Source organism: Diabrotica virgifera, chromosome 7, assembly GCF_917563875.1.
Source record: "Diabrotica virgifera virgifera chromosome 7, PGI_DIABVI_V3a".
Classification (NCBI taxonomy): Eukaryota; Metazoa; Arthropoda; class Insecta; order Coleoptera; family Chrysomelidae; genus Diabrotica; species Diabrotica virgifera.
In genome coordinates, this window is record NC_065449.1 from 31,666,131 (window position 1) to 31,688,230 (window position 22,100).

Here is a 22,100-nt window from a genome sequence, read left to right on the forward strand (position 1 = left end):
TTGACAATAAATTTATTATATTAACAATTTGAACTGTCAATTTTTTTATTTATTTTATCAATTACTGTTTAAAACACAATAAAGTTGATAAGATACCTTTAGTTAAGGAGAAGTATTAATAATAAAGATATCTTCTTCAGTCAATAATGTGCTCACTGTCAGTTAAATAATAACGTGTGGCCTAACATGCCCACACATACCTACTGCGGTAAATACATTATATTTTTCAAAATTTTGGAATGTGTTTAAATCGTAGAACAATTGTAACTTCTGTTTCTAATACAGATTTCAATCCTCTACAAATAACTTCTCATGACTTTTGATGTAACATAATTAGGGAAGCAGAAATTCAACAGTTTAGAATTTTACATTGAGTATCCTATGGCCCGTTTTCCGATTCACCACCCTGTATATGTCTCTGCCTATGGATTCTCATCTAACCATGGATAACGATAAAAAGGTTGCCTATCTTCAGACCGAGTCCGTTCAACAAAATTTGACTGTCCCATGATACATACACTCAGAACTCAAAGCGCAAGTGGCGCAAACGCAGTTTTTCTTCATTGTCTGTCATTGAATCGTCAAGTTAGAACAAAAAATTAGTTTTACATTTTCAAAATTAAGATGATTATTCCTTTTTAACATTACATCATAGAAGAATATTAAAAACAGTTCAAGTAATTCACAAAAATGGCAGACACTGCCTTCACAAAGAACGAAGTAATAGGCTTGGTGGTGAGGTTAACCCTTGTCTCTGCAGTTACATTTTTAAGTATAAAATGGATTATGAACCAGGTTGACCCCACCAATAAAAGCAAGAAAAAGGCAAGACGACAAGCAGAAGAGCAGTTGAAAAGGTAATAAATTTAGAAATTACTTGATTGTTGGGATTTGGTAAGTAGTACCTGGGAAGTACCTACCTGTTCCTAGTGGATTAACAAATTGATAAATACTGTAAAATCATAAATTGTTATTGAAGTTCTTGGCAAAATGTGCATTTTTATTGTAAGGAACTTGCTTCATTTTTAGACAAAATATTTTTAATTCACTTTGGTGATTCCAGTGACTCATCTGGCTCTAAGTATAACTAGTTTCCAAAGCTTAAACTTTTGTATGACTAGGAGAAAATGCCCATTCTTTTTGTAATTTCTGAGACTCACAAACAATGTGTTTTTAGATGTTGTTCTTAGTTCATCATACATGCTATTATACCAAATTTTAAGATGTAATTTTTCATGAGTTAACAGACAAAAGAGATGCGATAAGAGTACAGCAAAATGTTACAATCTTCTTCTTCTTTTCTAAGTGCCGTCTCTGCGACGAAGGTTGGCAATCATCATGCCTATTTTGACCTTCGAGGCAGCTGCTCTGAACAGTTGCCTTGAGCTGCAACCAAACCATTCTCTCAGGTTCTTCATCCAGGAAACGCGTCTCATTCCTTCGCTTCTCGTGCTCTCTATTTTTCCTTGAATTATGAGTCTCTTTCTCTTTCTTTCTTCCCTTCCTTATACCCTTTCAGGTGTCGGATTTGGGTTTAATTTAGCTACATATTCACCCATCTCTTCCATTCTTTTCGGTCCTGTGCTATTAGTTTCATTTCTTCTAGCGTTTCCTGTTTGATGCTTCTACTATTTGCTGTATCCATTTTTTCTTCGGCCTGCCTTTTTTCTTTTTTGTAATATTCCTTGTTTCGTGAATTTTCCTTGCTAGTCTACTAGGTTTCATTCTCATCAGATGTCCATACCAGTTTAATTGCCTCTTTATTATTTTATTCATTATTGGTTCCTGTTTAGTTATCCCTCTTATTGTCTCATTTCTTATTCTATCCCATTTGGTCTTTCCGGCTATAGCACGTAAATGTCTCATCTCAATTGCATTTATCCTACTATTATGCTTTTTCTGTAAAGTCCAATTTTCGCTTGTATACAGTATCGTCGGTATCACAATCGTATTATATATTTTAATTTTTGTTTCGTGGGACAATTCTTTTTTCCTCAGAATTGGCGCTAGTGCGTAGTACAGTTTATTTGATTTTTTAGTTCTGTTTGTTATTTCGAGGTCTATTTTCCCATCATTGGTAATAATACTTCCAAGATAATCATATGCTGTAACTATTTCCAGTTGAGTATTTTTGCATTTTATAATTACTTCATTTTCTTCCTTTTCGCCGATGACCATTATTTTACTTTTCTCGATGTTTATTTCCATTTTTAATTTCTCTATTTCTTCTGTCCATATATTTATGAGTTTTTGCATTTTTGTCACGGAATCTGCTATAAGGACTATGTCATCTGCATACAATAGGGCTTCTATTTTTATTGGCTGTAATCTTTGGTATCCTATTGTTGTCTGTATTTGGTTCGTTCTTTCTCCAGTATTTCTAGTCAATTCATTCATGACTATTATGAATAGTAGCGGACTAAGACTGTCTCCTTGCTTGATACCTCTTTCCCAATTGAATTCTTCAGATCTTTCTCCTGCTATCTGTACACGTCCTTTTACTACTCCGTATATATTTTCAATTATTTTTATCAGTGTACTTGGTACTTTCATGTTCTGCAAGCATTTCCATATAATTTGTCTTTCTATAGAGTCAAATGCTGCCCTTAGATCTATGAATGCTAGAATGAGCTTTCAGAATTATGAAGAATTATGAGTCTCAAGATGTTATATCTTTGGTCTCTCATCACATGTCCGAGTTATTGCAATTTTCTTTCTTTTATTGTGTTTTTGATTTCCCTGTCTCTGCCTATTCTCCTTAATACTTCTATATTACTGACTCTATCTACCCATGATACAATGATATGTAGACCAAAATGTTACAATAGACCCATATAACTTTGAAAGAGTGGAGAGTTAAATATCTAGTTGCAACAATTACTGCAGATATCAATACCATGGAACAGATAAAAGGGAGAATTCAGGCAGCAAACAGATGTATGTATAGCCTCCACAATACTATTCAGTCTAAGAGCCTAATACGAGCATCAGAAATCAGGACATAAAACATTGATTAGACTGGCGCTCATGTATGGGTGTGAGACGTAGATGCTGACAAAAGCAATGGAAAGAAAACTTGGATGTTTTGAGACAAAAATCCACAGAAGAATCGTTGGAGCTTATCACAACCCAAATGCTGAGGTCGAACATATGTATAGGGCTACTAGCAACATAGTCCGAGAGATTAAATGCCAACATCTAAGATGGGCAAACCATGTTCATAGACTCTCTAATAACCACCTTGCCAAGTTAATCTGGGAGGAAGTCCCCGATAGAAGAAGGCCCCTAGGATTTCCACAAATGTGAAGGAGTGATAACATATGCTCAGATGGAGCTACCCACTGACCCAACTATCATGGATGACCATTTGAGATGGAAGCGAGTTGTGCAATCAGCCAAGACTAGTGTTACCAGGTGTCCCGATTTGCGCGGGACATCCCAATTTTCAGGGGTCTAGGGATGCCTACCGATTTGTACCTGATCGAAACACTAAATGTCCCGATTTTCACCCACAAAAACCAATTTCAGTAGGAATTGCATTGAATTTTATAACTATGTTATAAAAACAAGGCACTCCTAAAAGCAGCAAAATCGAATAAAAAATATAATTTTAATAAAAAATAAATAATTTATTTAATAATTATTATTATGTAGGATTAAATACAGATTATAGAAACACCTTGTAGTCCAGTAAATGTACTGGAAATACTGTGATACCGTGTAATTTTCAGGATCAACTCCGAATTGCATAAAAATTTGGATGGCTTGTGCCGTTGGTTGCTTTTACTCAGGAGGTGACAGTTACTTGGGGGGTGAAAAACCGTGCGTTTAAGGAGATGGATAAATTGACTAATTCTAAGCAATTTTAGTTCTATAGAATTTTAACTTAGTTAATACTTTTCTAGTTATTTACGATTGAAATGTTTATTTTTCGACAAAAGAAATCCTGTTTTCAGGCGTTTTTTCGGCTCTTATTGGAGCTTCATTGGAGAGAACGTAGGCACTGTTCTCCACATCCTAAATGACCAGCACCAAGAGTCTTTCCCACCCATTGCAACCGAAGTGAAGGTATTAGGTGACTAGCGTCATCTGGCAACTGAAAGATGAAGTAGTTTTCAATTGAAAATATTAAAAACATTACTAAAAGATTTTTAAATTGAAAAATTATTGGTACACTTTCCTGGTGACACCTCCAAGGCTTCTACAATTTGCAAGCACATGGATGCTGTCCCTTGTTTATTTGTCCCGATCTACAACCCTAAATCCCGATTAGTTTTTGCTTATGTACTGATTAGAAACAGATCGGACCTGGCAACACTAGCCAAGACCCACCCCAGGTTCTAGTGCTACAAGAAGAATAAGAAATTCAAGTAAAATTTAATAAAAAACTTTGGTCTTGGTAAAAGGTATATTATTTTAAAAAGCCCTATAGGGCTACAAACATCGAACAGAACGTTTTCGCTCTAAAAAGAGCATCATCAGTGTTGCAAGAACATGGTGAGCCAACCAAAAAATACGAAGGTCAAAGCCTTTCAAAAATGGACTAAAAGTCACATCAAAATGCTAACATAGCAAATTCCAAAGGATGGATATAATCCCTAAGGATATGGCCCTAGGATAACATATGACTCCCACACGTTGTAAGTGGGTCAAAGGTAACAAATTAGGTCATTGTGTTACAAGAGCTGACAGGCAACTTGGAATTTGCTATGTTAGCATTTTGATGTGACTTTTAGTCCATTTTTGAAAGGCTTTGACCTTCGTATTTTTTTGGTTGGCTCACCATGTTCTTGCAACACTGATGATGCTCTTTTTAGAGCGAAAACGTTCTGTTCGATGTTTGTAGCCCTATAGGGCTTTTTAAAATAATATACCTTTTACCAAGACCAAAGTTTTTTATTAAATTTTACTTGTAATTAATGGTATACAGCCAGCTACAGGAAATTCTTCCTAGTAAATAAGAAATTCATGATGTAATGCATCTTGCATTGATATAAATTACAGGACATAGAGGCTGTACCCTCTTACTATACTGTTACCAATATTTCTTGAAGGAAAAGATTTTGAAACTTGGGTACCTGAGTATGTTCCTAAGTAACCCTATTGAATTTGGAGTCAAGGCCAATAATGTTACAGCAACCCCAGATAGAGAGCATACAGAATCATGAAATTTTCATATAATTTTAAACTTATCTACTTATTTTTAATATTGTTCACAGATTATCTGCTACAGGACATGCACCTGTACTTATTGAGAAATTAAATGATTATGAGATGATGATAGCAGCTCACTTGGTTCATCCCCAAGATATTAAAGTAACTTGGAGTAGTATTGCTGGTCTGGAAGGGCTTATCCAGGAATTGAGGGAGACTGTAATATTGCCTATTCAGAGAAAAGAATTGTTTGCTGATTCACAACTTACGACAGCACCAAAAGGTAAGTTTTCTTTTAAAAACCATTCTTTATTAATATTTCAGCCAAATAAACATAAAACTACTAAAGGAGGATATTTTCATTTTTTTATTTACTTACAGTTATTGTTGAGGTTGTGGTTTCTTATAGACATATAATACCTAAACTGCACACTGCAATTTAAAACTGTTTCCCCTGTGCTATAGAGAAAAATGCTTGTAAATGGGGTAGGCATCTCTTTCTAATCTGCTAATTAACTTGGGTTTATCTACCACATGACTTTACCACTGCCTCTGATTAGAAAGAGAAGCCTACTCTGTTTTCAAATATTTTTCTGTCACACGGGAGAACAGTTTTAGATTTCAGAGTGGTGTGATATATCTATGGTTAGGACATCACATGACATAACAATCCACAATCTGTGTGTTTCCAGTTATATTGGTACTTGCAACGAATATAGACGATTAGGTGTTGGTACTTGATTCCTTCTTCTCAAAGTGCCCTCTTCTCGATGGAGGTTGGCTATTACAATTGCAAACTCTTCTTTGTCTTCAGCTGTTCTTATAAGCTGTTCAAAATTTAGCCCTCTGTCCATTATTGGATGTTTCTTAGCCACTATAGTCTTTTACTTCCTGTAGTTGGTTCGCTAAACTCAGACACAACTGGCCAGTGATTTTAGAAGGTAATTTTTTTTGTTTTGGGCCAGTTTTGCCAAAATTTACCAAATTGGCAAAATTACTTACTAAAATCACTAGCCAGTTGTGTCTGAGTTTAGCGAACCGACTATATCCCTCTCTTTCCTCAATCTTTCCTTTCACTATTAGTTGAACATATTGGTACAGTAGAGCGTCGATTATCCGAACGTCGATCAACCGAACGACCGCTTATCCGAAGTCCCGACTTGTCGTGTAAAAACTCGATTGAAAATGCCTAAATGTAATTTCTTTTCTATGAAAAAATAAACACGAGATTAACAAACGGTTAGAGGGAGGTGAATCTGCAACCAATTTATCCAATGAATACAAAGTTGGTAGGTTGGTAAGACGGATAAAAAACAAAAGACGGGCATTAGTAACTTTATATTCTGGCTTAATTCGTCTGACAGATCCAGAAATCGTAATACGATAAAGCTTGCCTTAAACACGTGATGTAGAGATGCTGTATATAAGAGGTTTATTAAAAAAAACTGGGGAGACCTATTTCTCCTTCCTAGTTCCCAGGGAGTTTTAACTTTGTTCCATGTAGTTTGTGATGCCAAACTGACACCAAAAATCAAATTTCATATTTTTTAATCCATTCTGAAACACTTTGCCAGATACATGGTTAAAAAACACGTAACCAAGCCGCTCGTAAACGGGTAGGATTGCTTCGGCAGAAGAAAATTGAAGATTTTTAATGCTTAAAAAATCTTCATTTTGTTGAAAATACAGCACTTTCTTGTTTAATTTTTATCTTATTGTTCACCAAAGATATACATGTATGTAAAGATGTATGTAAATAAGGCTTTCATTCGCCTATGGATAAATAGTATTGCTATATCAATATAGTTCGATTATCCGAAAAAATCTATTTTCCGAGCACCCCTGTTCCCCAATTAGTTCGGATAATCGACGCTCTACTGTACTATTATTTTTCAGTATGTGACTTAGTATGATGTTTTTCTAACTTTCACAGTGTTGGAAAGTTCTTGTTCCTTGCATATTCTGTGCAGTACTTCTGCATTTGAGGTATGTGATGTCCACGAAATTTTGAGGATTCTCTGGTAGATCCACATTTCAAAGACTTCCAATTTTGGAAGTTCTTCCACAAGATGTTTTAAGGGTCCATGCCTCAGCTGCATAGAGAAGAGCCAACCAGATGTAGCATTTTGTTTAAAAATAATCGAATTTTATTCGAGAATTATATAGCAGTCTTTCGATTTTTTTCGAATGATATTCTGCCCTTTCTATTTTCGATCTTATTTCTAGATTAGGATTTAGGTACTTAAATTTATTGACCTGTTTTAAAATTTGAATACTTGATTCCAGTATAGAGTTAACTTTGGCATTTTTTATTGCTCATTTTATTATATTAGTAAGTCTGCATTTATCTGCTTTTGATAAAATAAAACCATAACTTTGCAATGATAATGCCGGCATGAAATTATTTATTATTCTGAATTTTAAAATTTTAGTAACTGCAAGATAAAAATGCAAGATAAGGCTTATTTAAAAGTATTTACTTATAATCTGCTTATTAAACTGGTTTTGCTTTCGACACTGGTAAATGAATAATTCCAACATACAAACGATATAAAATATAATAATGATTTTGGATGATCCTGAGTATCGCCTTGGCCCCTCTTATTAATTTATAACTCAAATAAATTAACCAATAGGTCAAAATGTCGAAAATAGTTTTGAATTGTGAAATATTTTACGCTGAATTTTGCTGAAAATGTCAATTTTGGGAACAAAAAAGGGGCAAAAAATTTTTGACATTCCAACCCCCGGACTTCCCCAAAACCTCCCCCTTAGGGGGAAACGAAAAACATTGATTTACCAAGCGCCATATGCCGTAGAAAAAAATGTTTCAAACAAGAAATGTAGCTGAGATAATTTTTAACAAAAATGTTTATTAGCACTTTTCGTGTAGAATAAACCTGATTCCTCAGAAACAATGCTTAAAGCGAATTTTAAATGTCAGTTACGAGCAACTTAAAGGTTTAAACTCGTTAAGGTACTTTTTAAAAAGACCCTTTATTAACTTTTACAAATATACTTCACTTTTTATTGATCGAAAATAATTGAAATTAATTACAATGATATTACTTTTATATAAAATCTAAATGCTGAATATAAAAGGTAAAACTACTGATTGGGATCGCTGACCTCTGGGGCTCTTGTACCATAACTCGCGCGAGATCAATTTTTTAAATAAAATTTGTATCAACTCAACGGTGAAAACTCGATATCGACAAAAATCAACATGTGTTTTAAATGTGAAGAGTGCATCTTTCATATGCAATTTTGTATTTTGTCGCAAATTAAGTCAGTTTCTATAAAGCTGTAGTCTAAGACCTAGTGAACCCTCCGACTAACGGTCATCCTGTAAGGCTAGAAATTTTTCTAGTGATAATTCATAGCACACCACGACTAAAAACCATGACCTGGCAGGCATCAGCGGTGCACATGTATCTACCAGGTGAATCGAAAAGTGCAAATTTAGGGGGTAAAATAAACTTTCTCCTGTAAGGTTTAAATTTAAGTATGTGTTTGAGTAAGTCATTTAGAAGAAATGTGTACAATGACAGGCGATTCTGAAGAGCATAAGACCTTGCCAGGCGAGGGGAAAGATTAGGGGTTTTTCCTAAAATTATTCTTTTTGCATCAAACAATTTTTTTTTAGGTTTTTTGAATTATTCCAAACAGAAAAGGTCTTTAGTGATTTTTCTCCTAAGTTAATAGTTTTTGTTATATAAGCGATTGAAAATTTTGAAAATTGCGAAATCGGCCATTTTTAACCCTAAATCGGACATTTATCTAAAAATTTCAAAGTTGTCAAGGTAGGAAGATATTCTTTAAAGATTGATTGATGAAATCCCAAAGAGTTTTTTGCAATACAATATCGGAAACGCCTGTACTTTTTAATTGCTAATCAAGCTGGCGCGACACTGTAGTATGTGAGGACGTTTGAGTTGGCATAAATTCATTATCTCGAGAATGGGCAAATTTCAAAAGAAATCCTCAGACAGGTCGATTTTTATTTTTAAATTAGGACTTTTTGGCATAAATATAATACTAATGACGTCATCCATCTGAGCATGATAACGTAATCGATGATTTTTTAAAATAAGAGTAGGGGTTGTGTGATAGCTCATTTGAAAGGTTATTTAATTCTCTATTCACTAATATAAACATTAACATAATTATTTATACAGGGTGTACAAAATTTTTTTTATTAAATTAACTTTGATTAAATTTGACAAATAGAAGAAAAAATTTTTTTGTACACCCTGTATAAATGATTATGTTAATGTTTATATTACTGAATAAAGAATTAAATAACCTTTCAAATGAGCTATCACACAACCCCTACTCTTATTTAAAAAAATCATCGATTACGTCATCACGCCCAGATGGATGACGTCACTAGTATTATATATATATGCCAAAAAGTCCTAATTCAAAAATAAAAATCGACCTGTCTGAGGATTTCTCTTGAAATTTGCCCATTCTCGAGATAATGAATGTATGCAAACTCAAACGTCCTCACTTATACTACAGTGTGGCGCCCGCGTGATTAGCAATTAAAAAAACAAAGGGGTTTTCGATATTTTATTGCACAAAACTCTTCGGGATTTCATCAATCAATGTTTAAAAAATATCTACGTACCTTGGCAACATTGAAATTTTTAGATAAATGTCCGATTTAGGGTTAAAAATGGCCGATTTCGCAATTTTCAAAATTTTCAATCGCTTATATAACAAAAACTATTAACTTAAGAGAAAAATCACTAAAGACCTTTTCTGTTTGGAATAATTCAAAAAACCTAAAAAAAATTTGTTCGATGCAAAAAGAATAATTTTAGGAAAAACCCCTAATCTTTCCCCTCGCCTGGCAAGGTCTTATGCTCTTCAGAATCGCCTGTCATTGTACACATTTCTTCTAAATGACTTACTCAAACACATACTTAAATTTAAACCTTACAGGAGAAAGTTTATTTTACCCCCTAAATTTGCACTTTTCGATTCACCTGGTAGATACACGTGCACCGCTGATGCCTGCCAGGTCATGGTTTTTAGCCTTGGTGTGCTATAAATTATCACTAGAAAAATTTCTAGCATTACAGGACGACCGTTAGTCGGAGGGTTCACTAGCTCTTAGGCTACTGTTAAATAAATAAACTTCAATTGCATAAATAGTAAAAAATAATAATTGTTGCGACTCCCGAAATTTGTAAACCCTTGAACAATAGGCAATAAGATTACATATCACATTATTAATGACAAATCGTAATTTGCTATTAAAATTCTTATGTTTTTCTTACAATTTTTTAAATCATTTCTAGGTGTACTTCTACACGGACCTCCAGGCTGTGGAAAAACTCTTATCGCAAAAGCCACCGCTAGAGAAGCCGGTACCCGTTTCATCAACTTAGATCTATCCATTCTGACCGACAAATGGTACGGCGAAAGCCAAAAACTAGCAGCTGCCGTCTTCACGTTGGCCGTTAAAATTCAACCTTGCATCATCTTCATCGATGAAATCGATTCCTTCCTTCGGTCTCGCACAAGTTCAGATCACGAAGCTACGGCTATGATGAAAGCACAATTTATGTCACTCTGGGACGGTCTAATTACAGATTTGAATTGTACCGTTATTGTGATGGGTGCCACGAATAGACCCCAGGATTTGGATAAAGCCATTCTACGAAGAATGCCTGCCACTTTTCACGTGCCAATGCCCAACGCCGCACAAAGGAGACAGATCATGAGGTATGTGTATCTTTTTAGTTAACGTTTTTGAGAAAAATAATGTTTTTTTAATGGATTTGGATTGCTTGCTCCATTCAGCCACGGTAGATAATAAGTACTGTTTGTTACAATAGTAAATTTATGAATATTATGTACATATGCTCACATGTCGCCATCCCTCTGAAGAAGATAAGGCTAACAGTTCTTTGACATTTGTCTCACACTTAAGATCTATTACTAGTAGAGCTTTGAAAACTTTAGGATTTATAACTCGAAACTCTAGAGAATTTTCTGTTTCTACATTCAGGACTTTGTATTTATCTTTAGTACGCAGCATCCTATTGTATGTTTCACCAGTGTGGTCACCTCATTATCGATCACATATTTTATCTTTGGAAGCAGTCCAGAATAGGTTTTTGAGAACTTGTCGGTGGAGATTACATATGCCTCAATTTTCTTCTTATCAGAGAATAAATAATCATTTAAAGTTGTTGTCTATTGAAAAAACTTTAATTATTAATGATCTTTTATTTCTTCATAAAATCTTGGAGGGTAATATAACTTGCCCGGATTTGTTGGAGCTAATCAACTTTAAAGTAAACACTATAAATATTAGAGATAAACCATTATTCTCAATTAGTTTTCATTATACCAACTACGGATATAATCGTCCTATATCTAGATTTTATAGACTGGGTAATGAAATTAATAAAACTACAGATCTGCTGGGAGTTAGTCAAACCAGGTTTAAGAACCAACTGAGGGAGTATTTAATGTAATATGTTATTGTGATATATTTATTTGTTAGGAACCAACTGAGGGAGTATTTATGTAATTTTTGTATTTTATATAATTTCAGTATTTTATGTTGGTAATATGTTATTGTGATATATTTACTTGTTAGTAGGTTAGTGTTAAAAATGTCTATATATCTTTATATTGTAAAAAGGAGATTTTCCGTTAAATAAATAAATAAATAAGAACAATGACGTAACTGCAAATTTTGTCAATTCCTATTTTTTGCGTAATTAACTTCTAAAATACTATCTACAGATGATACAAAAATGGCAGAACTGTAACTATGTGCTGAACCACTACAGGGTAGTTGCGTCATTGAAATATTTGCCATTTTAGACCTTGTTTCAGACGCACATTGACGCAACTGTAAATAGGGTTGAAAATGGGGGGATTAAATTAAGACACTGAAATTCGAACCAATAGAGGTGAAAATAAAAACCATCGTTTTAAGAATAAACGCCGTACTAAATATTTAAAAATCGTTTTTCGTATAGAAAAATTTTAAGATGCACAATGACGTAACTGTAGATAGTGTTGAAAGTGGGGGGAATAATTAAATTCGAACCGATAGGGATGAAAATAAAAGCCACCGTATAACATGCCCCAAAAGAGGGTGACATTTGTATCACATGAAAAGGGAATAGAATTTTGACAAGATGTTGTCATATTAGGGAATGTTACCAATGAAGAACATGTCCACGGTAAGCTCAGAATCGGAAGATATGTGGGGATGGATCTTTAAGAGATGTTAATAGTATACTCTTATTAGCTTAGAAATGAAAAAAAAATAGAAAAATCAAAATAAGGATGTCAAATTAAAAAATAAAATATTGGGCGCCACTGGTTACCTAAAGGGAACCAAAAATTATACAAAAAAATAGAAATAAAGGAAAGATAGATCAATCAAAATAAAACAAAAACATAGTCACACAGAATATATAAAATACTTATAACGTAACTTACCTTATCTTACTCTATATTATACTCTATACTATACTCAGCTAATTCTTTACTGTTCTTATGATTCAAGAGAGAAGGAAAAGAGAAATAATAAGATGGTAATTAGCAAATAAAACATTATTTATTAAAACAAAAAATGAATTTACGAATCTGTGATCTCATGGTGTTACAAATTGAGATCGAGATTACCAAACAAAAAAAAATGAAAGAAAAGTTCTACATAACAAAAAATTATACCTTGTGTTACAATCATTGTCCTGCTTCTTTTGGTGGTTGTCCAAGGCGCGATTTCACTTCACTTTAAAGTCACTTTATAAATGATTGATACAGCAACAGTACATAATTGATGAAACCCTAGTTCATAAAAAAATCTTTATAGAAAAATTCAGCATTGTATGCATTCTGTATTCTCAAAAGCAAATTAGTTCTACTTGAACAAAAATATTAAAAGTGATTTGTTCATTAAACGGAATCAAAAAATATTAAAATGGAAGCAAACTTCATGCTTTAACTAGGGTGTTGAATCTAGTAACACAAAACGAAAGCTTCTTCTGCATAATTCCTGGATCTGACTGCATGTAAAAAAATGATACCAAAAGTGGTAAACAAATATCGACAATAGCCTTCTTCTTATGGTGCCTATCCGTTACGGATGTTGGACACTAACATGGCTATTCTGACTTTGTTGACTGCTGCCCTGAAAAGTCCGGTAGTGGTTAAGTTAAACCATTTTCGCAGGTTATGCAGCCAGGATATTCTTCTTCGTCCTGGACCTCTTTTCCCATGCACTTTACCTTGAAGTATGGTCCGAAGTAGGTCATATCGTTGTTCATTGCGCATTATATGGCCCAGGTATTCCAGTTTGCGACGTTTTATGGTTACGACTAGTTCGCGCTCTTTACCCATTCTATGTAGAACTTCTTCGTTGCTAACTCTGTCTATCCAGGAAATCCTCAACATGCGTCTATAGCACCACATCTCAAATGCTTCGAGTCTCTTCAGCGATGCTTCAGTTAAGGTCCATGACTCCACGCCATATAAAAGAACGGAGAATACGTAGCATTTTAGTAAACGAACTTTATTTTCAATTTTATATCGTGGCTGTTAGCCTGTTGACAATAGCCTAACAACAGCTAAAATAATTGCCGGAGTTCACGTCTCTGTCTGCCATGTGTCGAGTGTCGCCGGGCTGAGTTCTATCAGCCGGCCGAAGAACTTGTAACTACATTTTACTTCACTGGAAACTAACTGGAACTTTCACTTCATGACGACTATAACAGAACTTAACTTGAAGACGGCCCAGATGGAACTCATTCTCTCCTCCGACGCTAACCAAAACGCCCTTTCCAAAATCATCACACGATCTTCCTACTAACAATTCAACGACCAATTACAGATTCAAAACAATAAATCAATTAAATCTTTGCCAATAACAAGTTGAAAATTGCGCTTAAAGTTCAACCCTCTAACGAGTCTAACGCATACCAAAACAGCTCGACCAATCAATGAAAAGAATACACAAAGAGAGCTCAATATTTCACTCCACCCATTTTTCTCACCAAAAAAATGCTTACTTGGACGTAGTCACAGCGAAGGCCCGTTCTCATGGAAAATGCTTAAGTCAGCTATAAGAACACTTGTTAGATTACATAAACACACTCAGAGTCATTTAATCTTTATAAAATAAACATAACAGCGACATCCAGACATATTTGTCTCCAAAATCAATTAGCTCTTTGTCGGCGAGCTCCCATAAAGCATCACTGAGACACTCAAAGACAATCACGTCATATTCTGCATAAAGACAGACCGTTTTTCTCAGTATAGTAAATACTCGAGGCACTTATCTACGTCGAAGATAAACAAAACAATATCGGATGATCCAATTCACCGCTAAAAATCCTGAGAACCGTACGATCGACAAGATACACATCAATGTGAGGAAATAAGAATTTATCACTGTGAGAACGAAAAGAACTCACAGATCCAATCCCACACAAAACGCGGTCCCAACGATTATGCCATATAGGGTGTAACGAAAGTGTTATTGTCCAAGTAAAAAATACTGTGGAATAGCTTTAAGCCGGTGAAATATGATATTCTTCAAATATAGATATTAGGTCAAACGTTTAAGAAGCGGCCCTTTGAAAGCATCTGTGTTTTTACGGCCAGACCCCCCGCATATCTATTCACAAGTTTCGTGCAAAACCTTAGTTTTAGTTCGGTAGCTAGCAGTGTGTTAGTACTGGAGTGTACGTGTGTTAAGTGATACGAGTGTTTTGTTTCCTGTAATTATTTTGAATATTGGTTTAGTATTTCGTTTGGAGAGTGTCAAGTGTTGATTATTGTAATTTAATTAATGTGAATAGTGATGTGGCGCCCGTGGGATAATGTAAATATCGCGTACGATAACGCTGATATTGTAGAAATTGCCAGTGCTAGTGTGAATGTAATTACTAAAAAAAAAAAGAGCTCGTAAAGAAGATTCGAATGCATTTAAATGCAGAAACACAGCAAGTATGTTTGAATGTATACAAAAATTTACGTACGAAATTCGGCTTCGATGAAACACTATTGGCACAAGCCACCTCTGATTTAACAGAAATTCCACTTTCTATTGTATATAAAATAGTTAAAAATGAAACCTATCATCGCAAGAAACGATGTGACTACAAATTTTCAAGATCTTTAAATCCTTCACTCGTAAAACTATTGAAAACCACAATATACGACTGCTACAAAAGCAATGAAATACCTACAATAGAAATAATAAGAAAAAAATTGGAAACAACCGGTCGAAATATGAACTTCTGTGAGAAAACTCTTCAAAATTGGATAAAAAAAATGGGCTTTAAGTTCAAAAAAATAAATAAACGTCAAGCAATTATGGAAAGCCAAAGAATAGTCAACAGACGTAATATGTACCTAGAAGAAATTACTAAATATAGGCAAGAAAATAGGAGAATTTATTATTTAGATGAAACTTGGTATGATACCCACGATACAGTAAAGAAAGGATGGACAGATGGTTCAAGCATGTGAATACCAGAAATGCCTGCAAATAAAGGAATAAAGGCTCGCAGCTAATTATTGTACATTGCGGAGGAAGTGAAGGATGGGTTCCGAATGCTTTAAAATTATGTGGGAAGAAAATGGAAGATTGTAACGTTGACTACCACAAGAATATGGAAGCTGACATTTTTGAAGATTGGTTTGAAAACTCGCTGATCCCAAACTTGGAGAAAAACAGCGTAATAGTGCTTGACAACGCTTCCTATCATTCCCGACAGCTCACTAAAATACCAAATACATCTTCAAAGAAAGCTGACCTGCAAAATTTTTTAATGGAAAATGATTTGTATTTCGAAGATTTTTACACAAAAAAACAACTTATTGAAGTTCTACACACGAAGCAATTTAGAAAATTATACGCTCTAGAGCAGGGGTTCCCAAACTTTTTTGTACCACGCCCCTTTTTGTTGAATTGAAAGCTTCTCGCGCCCCCCCCCCCCCCCCCTAACAATAACTTTTGTGTGAAAACAAAACATATTTATTTATACTCTCATGAGCTACAACAATATCAGTTTTCATAAAATACAAAAATTATTAATAAAATAAAAGTAGATTAGGTTGGTTAGTGAGATGGATAGGCTTTTATTTTATTTACTAGTAGGTATGCTTAATGCTTATTCGTGGCTGAGTTTTAGTAAGTGCAGAACGCAAGTCACTAGCAACATCAAGTTTACTCCGATACTTTGTTTTACTTGCCACAATTGTTGAAAATGCTTTTTCGCACATATAGGTGCTTGAAAAGGGCAAATATAAATGAAGAGCTTCCCGTGATACACCTGGATACACTTTGAAATATTTTAACAAAAATGAAGGTTTGTTCATTATGTCAAAGTTGTATTTGGCAGAGGAATCATGCAAAAAATAATTTGTATTTATTTGCAAAGCATCTTCTTACAGTGATTCAGGCAGGGAGTCTATGTTGACATGGAATGGGTCAATTGACATTATGTAAATACTAACGTCGCAAGTGTTTGGGGAGTATTTCTGGAACTCTTCAATTAGGCTCTCCAAATGGTTTGAAATTTGGATTTTTAAACTTGATCCTTCATAAATGTCCTTCAAGCGTGTTTCTTCCGAGATTGACTCTACTTTAGAGAAATTTGAATCATTGCAGGCGTTTGCTGATATTTTACGCCTCCAAAGTTCCAATTTCTGAATATACATCTGGATCGCATCACGATGGGTAACTATATTTGAGTCTCCGCCGTGCAGTTTTAGGTTAAGGCTGTTCAACGAGTCATAGGTATCTGACAAATAAGCCAATATTACTTGGGTACAATGTTTTTTAAAGGCCATGCTTAGTTCATTTTGGTTTTGCTGTACCGAGAAGGTGATTACTTCATCTCGAAGTTCAAATAATCTTGCCAACATGTTTCTTTTTAAGAGCTATCGTAATTTATGTACATGAAATAGTAGTGTTTTGTGATCACTTTCTAAATCTTCACAAAGCGTTCTAAACAGTAGAGTATTCAACGCACTGTTTTTTTATGTAATTCACTAATTTAATACACAACTTTAAGACACCATTGAGTTTACTTGGAAGGGTTTTTGCTGCCAAGGCTTATCAATGTATAAAACAATGTATCCCAGTCACATCAGCATTTTTTTCTCTTACTAATTGCACAAAGCCTGAGCAAAAACCAAGCATTGAAGGCGCGCCATCTGTACATACACCGATCAGTTTTTGCCAAAAGGGATCATGTTTGTCAAAAAACTCTGACACTGCTTTTATAACATCAATAGCATTTGTCGTGGTCTCTAACTCTATAGAAAAGAGTAGATCTCGTTTTCAATATACCAAACATAAACAATTAAATGAGAACATAGTGCTATGTCTGTACTCTCATCTAGCTGAATAGCAAAAAATTAAGATGGTTTTACTGCATCAACTACCTGGTTTTATATGTCTTCGGCCATATCATCAATGCGACGTTTCACAGTGTTGTCAGAAAGAGGTATTTGAGATAACTTTCGTTTACTCTGCTTTCCCAGAATAATATCAGCTGCCTTTAACAGACACGGTTTAACAAGCGGTTAATTTAGAATTTTAGAAAGAATACCTAAATTTAATTAAACGTTCAATTTGTGTCGCGCGCCCCCTGACATATCCTTACGCCCCACTGGGGGGGCGCGCCCCCCAGTTTGGGAACCGCTGCTCTAGAGAGTATTGCCGAAAAGCATGGACACACTATATTGAGACTTCCCCCTACTTTTGTGTTCTCAATCCTATTGAGTTAATTTGGGGACAATTAAAACCAAGTATAAGGCGTTCAAATACATTTCCTAAATTTGACAAAAAGGTAATTGAGATAATTAAAAAAGAAGTAGCCAATATTACCAAAGTAGACTGGCAGAAAAGAATCGCCAAAGTGATCAAAGTAGAAGAATATTATAAGAAGATTGGGCACTTCCACATTAATGGTGGAAATAAATTTATTATTGAATTGGGCGATGGTAGTGACGAAGAAAATACGGAAGAACGAGAAAATGAGTTAAGCGTATCAGTATTTTAATTGTTGTGTTGTGCAATTCATTTTCCAAGCATAAGTGTACTAATGAAAAGACTCGGTTAAAAAGATATTTTTAGATTTTGTATTTTTAATAAAAAAAGAGCGGGGACATGCTTGCATTTTGTGCTGAATTTTAAAAGTTTTGAACTGTATACCTAAAGTAATTTTAGATCTAACTGTGTTTTTATAAAGTTCTTTTATTATCAGTAATTCTAACAATAACAAGATTAATTATAAAAGCTATTCTACATCAGTTATTAATGCAAGCATGCGGTAAGAGGGAGGTCCCTGTGAGGTTAAATGTTATTAAAAAATTGATAAAATTAATTTTAACACTTACAATATTATGTCCTGCTTTAACGGTATTTACCTAAGTATAAATAAATATTTTTAACTACATATTTAATTACCAGAAAACACCAGCTGCCGGACTAATATTAAAGAAGAACAACCCAAAGCTACAAAAATCTTACCCATTACACTATATAGATTGCTTGAACTATACAGATGTAAACAGGATCGAAATTTCAAATAATTTTGGTATCGTTATAACCGTTGTAAGAATAAACGCCATACCGATGATCCTGGACGATTACTCTTCATTTAATCCCTATTTTAAATATTTAAAAATCGTTTTTTTTTTTGCTTTTTTACGTCATTCTTCTTCCGGACCGGCGATACTGTATAGTACCGTTAAAATGGTCTATTAACTGATCAAATCCATATTTTAATCTCCATCATTATATCACGTGGTCTTGGAGCCCTACCATATAACAATTACTGCATTCGATACGTTTTCTGTGCCAATTTCAACAATTTTTTTTCACATTTCACATCGCTTTTTCTTTTGGTGATATGATGTCGTTTGGATCCCTAAATGTCGACATTTTTCTGTACTCAATGTAATTTTATCATTTGCTTTAAAAGTTTCTCTGGTTATTTTCGAAACTCCTAGATTTTCAGCAAAAATTCTCGAATTTTTATTAGATCTTCGATTTCAGTTAAAGGAAGAAGAAACGGATGATCACCACATGATCCTCGTATACCATGCACTGATCCTTGCTATTGAAAATAGTCCTGTTTGTAATCATATTTGATCTTCTTACGATTTGTGAATACTAGGTTGAATAAATTAGTTGATAAGCGGATCCCCCTTTTTTTTTAACCTCTATTCACTGTTTGTTAGCTGCCTTAAAAGCTTTCTTCCATTATTTCCCTTTTTATCGTGATCCTAATCGTCATTATCATAGCTTTATAAGCTTTTCTGCTATTTCTAATGACCTCAGTCATGGTCTCATATAGCAAGCATCCTTCGACTTTGGAGTTACATGCATGTTGAAAATCGATAAATAACGTATGTCATCCTAAGTTTTGTTTGTATCTATAATTTTGTATTAATTTTTTATTGAAAGGTGTTCTTCCGATGAGCCAGTAAAGTTCTTTGGTTTTTAGGTCAAGTTGTATTCTTTTCTTTGTTATATGGTGTTTGAGTTTACCGTCAAAGTGTAGTCCTAGATATTTGACTTGATTACTTTGTGGTATTTGTATTTGATTGATAGTTACCGGTGGGCAGGTTCCAGTCCGGAGAGTAAATGTTATATGGGATGATTTTGTTTCGTTTACCTTAAACTTCCACTTCTTTAGCCATATTTCAAGTGAGTTTAGATGCTCTTGGAGATTTTGGGTTGTTGCAGTAGGATCGTCATGCTTGGCAAAAATAGCAGTGTCGTCTGCGAATGTCCCGATGGTTGTTCTATCATTTGTGGGTAAGTCATATACAGTGCTCTTCAGATAAAACTATCCACCTTAAATAACTTTTGAACCACTGATTTTTAGAAAAAACGCAAAAACACGTCAAATAATACTTGAAGGGGGAGACATTATGCCATATTAAGCTTGCCGGGAAAGGCACCCTCTCACCCCCCGTATCATCTCTTAATTTTTTTTAAATTACTACCCTCTTTTTATTTTACATTTGGATTCTCCTCTTTGTACTGATTTCAAAAATGTATAACACTTGATGCTTAAAGTGATTAGTTTATGAGAAAAATAAATACAAAAGCAACAAAACTGGATTGAAAAAAATTATTTTTTTAACAATTTTATTACATACAAAGGTTTAGAAGGAACATTTCACTACCAAAAATTTTAACAATAATTATTAAAAATGACTTTTGAAAGCTTGAATAATTATTAAAATTTTTGAATAATTATTGTTAAAATTTTTGGTAGTAAAATGTCCATTCTAAATGTTTGTACGTAATAAAATTTAAAAAAATAATTTTTATTCAATCCGGTTTTCTTGCTTTTGTATATATTTTTCTCATAAACTAATCACTTTAAGCATCAAGTGTTATACATTTTTAAAATCAGTACAAAGAGGAGAATCCAAATATGAAATAAAAAAGGGGATAGTAATTTAAAAAAAATTAAGGGATGATACGGGGGGTGAGAGGGTGCCTTTGACGGCAAGCTTAAATATGGCATAATGTCTCTCCCTTCAATTATTATTTGACGTGTTTTTGCGTTTTTTCTAAAAATTAGTGGTTCAAAAGTTATTTAAGGTGGATAGTTTTATCTGAAGAGCCCTGTATATAGAGTATGTACAATAATGGCCCTAGTATGCTCCCTTGTGGTACGCCAGAGTGAATGGGCTTGTGTTCAGATACTTCTTCTTTAACTTTTACTTTAAACTGTCGTTCGTGTAGGTAGGCTTTCAGTAGGTTGTAGTAACTTGCTGGGAGAATTCTTTTTATTTTGCATAACAAGCCTGGATGCCAGACTTTGTCAAAAGCCTGACTGATGTCTATAAAGGCCGTTGTGCAGTACTGCTGGTTTTCAAGTGACTGGTTGATGGCGTTTACTATGCGATGGCATTGTTGTATTGTTGAATGCCTTTGTCGAAATCCGAACTGGTGATTGTAGAATCCTATAAACATAATATTTAATATAACTATATATTTCACTATCCTTCAATGACCATTTTTTCATATTTTTCTTCCAGGTTAATTTTAGAAAACGAACCAGTATCAGATGATGTGGATATGGAAGCACTAGCGTCATCTACCGACGGTTTTTCAGGCTCCGATTTAAGAGAAATGTGCAGAAACGCCTCTGTGTATAGAGTCAGAGACTACTTGCGGAACCATATCGATACTCCCATTCCTGCGTCTTCCCAAAAAGATGACGAAGAGGAAGAAGTGTTTCACGACACTCTCCGTCCCATATCGATGGAAGATCTGAAGTTATCCTTCAACAAAATGAGAGGCAGTAAACTACAGTGCGGTTCGTTACAGATACAGACTAGAATCGATCTCGATTAAAAGTGATAGAAAATAAATAGTGCTGAGTACCTATTAAGAGAAGACATTCTACTTGAAACTTGTTGAAATTTATATTAAGTATTAGGCGTAGATATTATTTTTGTTTTTCTATGTAAAAAAATACATCTACAAAGTCAAAGTTCTTTTATGACCACTGTATATATGTTTGATATACCAAATGTAAACAGGTGCATGCGACTTAAGCCTTAAATGTTATTTATGTAGAGTAGCACACATTGGAAATTGTTTAAAACACGTTAAATACAGTTTCTGCCCTCCGAAATAAAATAAAAGAACAATTTAAATGTAGTTTCATTTTTCTTTTCGATAAACCAGGTATAAGGTACGAAGCAAACATTTCTCTCTATCTAATAACTCTCTTCAAGAAGTTCGGGATGCAATAAAACACCCAAAAAAATAATAAATTTCCAGGAAGTGATGCGGAACTTATTAACTTACTTTGACTAATCAAATATATAAAATAATACTGAGAGCCTGGAATGAGGAACAAATCCCGGAAGAGTGGTGTATTGGAATCGTTTGTCCTCTACATAAAAAGGGTGATCAA

General features: G+C 34.2%; 1 protein-coding gene across 1 annotated transcript; it reads left to right on the plus strand.

The window, feature by feature from the left end:
- The first annotated feature begins 546 nt into the window (after window positions 1-546).
- Window positions 547-21,837, plus strand: LOC126888811 (outer mitochondrial transmembrane helix translocase-like). Its single transcript, XM_050657197.1, has 4 exons — window positions 547-857; window positions 5,220-5,437; window positions 10,464-10,890; window positions 21,214-21,837. Exons 1-4 carry the CDS (start codon window positions 691-693, stop codon window positions 21,530-21,532), a joined length of 1,131 nt encoding a protein of 376 aa, XP_050513154.1. The 5' UTR covers window positions 547-690; the 3' UTR covers window positions 21,533-21,837.
- Window positions 21,838-22,100: the final 263 nt, after the last annotated feature.

What these genes read in the sequence shown, in the direction of transcription:
- LOC126888811 (XM_050657197.1), top strand. Translation starts at nt 691, where the DNA reads ATGGCAGACACTGCCTTCACAAAGAACGAAGTAATAGGCTTGGTGGTG. An exon ending in GCAGAAGAGCAGTTGAAAAG is followed by an intron (nt 858 to 5,219) that starts GTAATAAATTTA and finishes TATTGTTCACAG; the next exon opens with ATTATCTGCTACAGGACATG. An exon ending in ACTTACGACAGCACCAAAAG is followed by an intron (nt 5,438 to 10,463) that starts GTAAGTTTTCTT and finishes AATCATTTCTAG; the next exon opens with GTGTACTTCTACACGGACCT.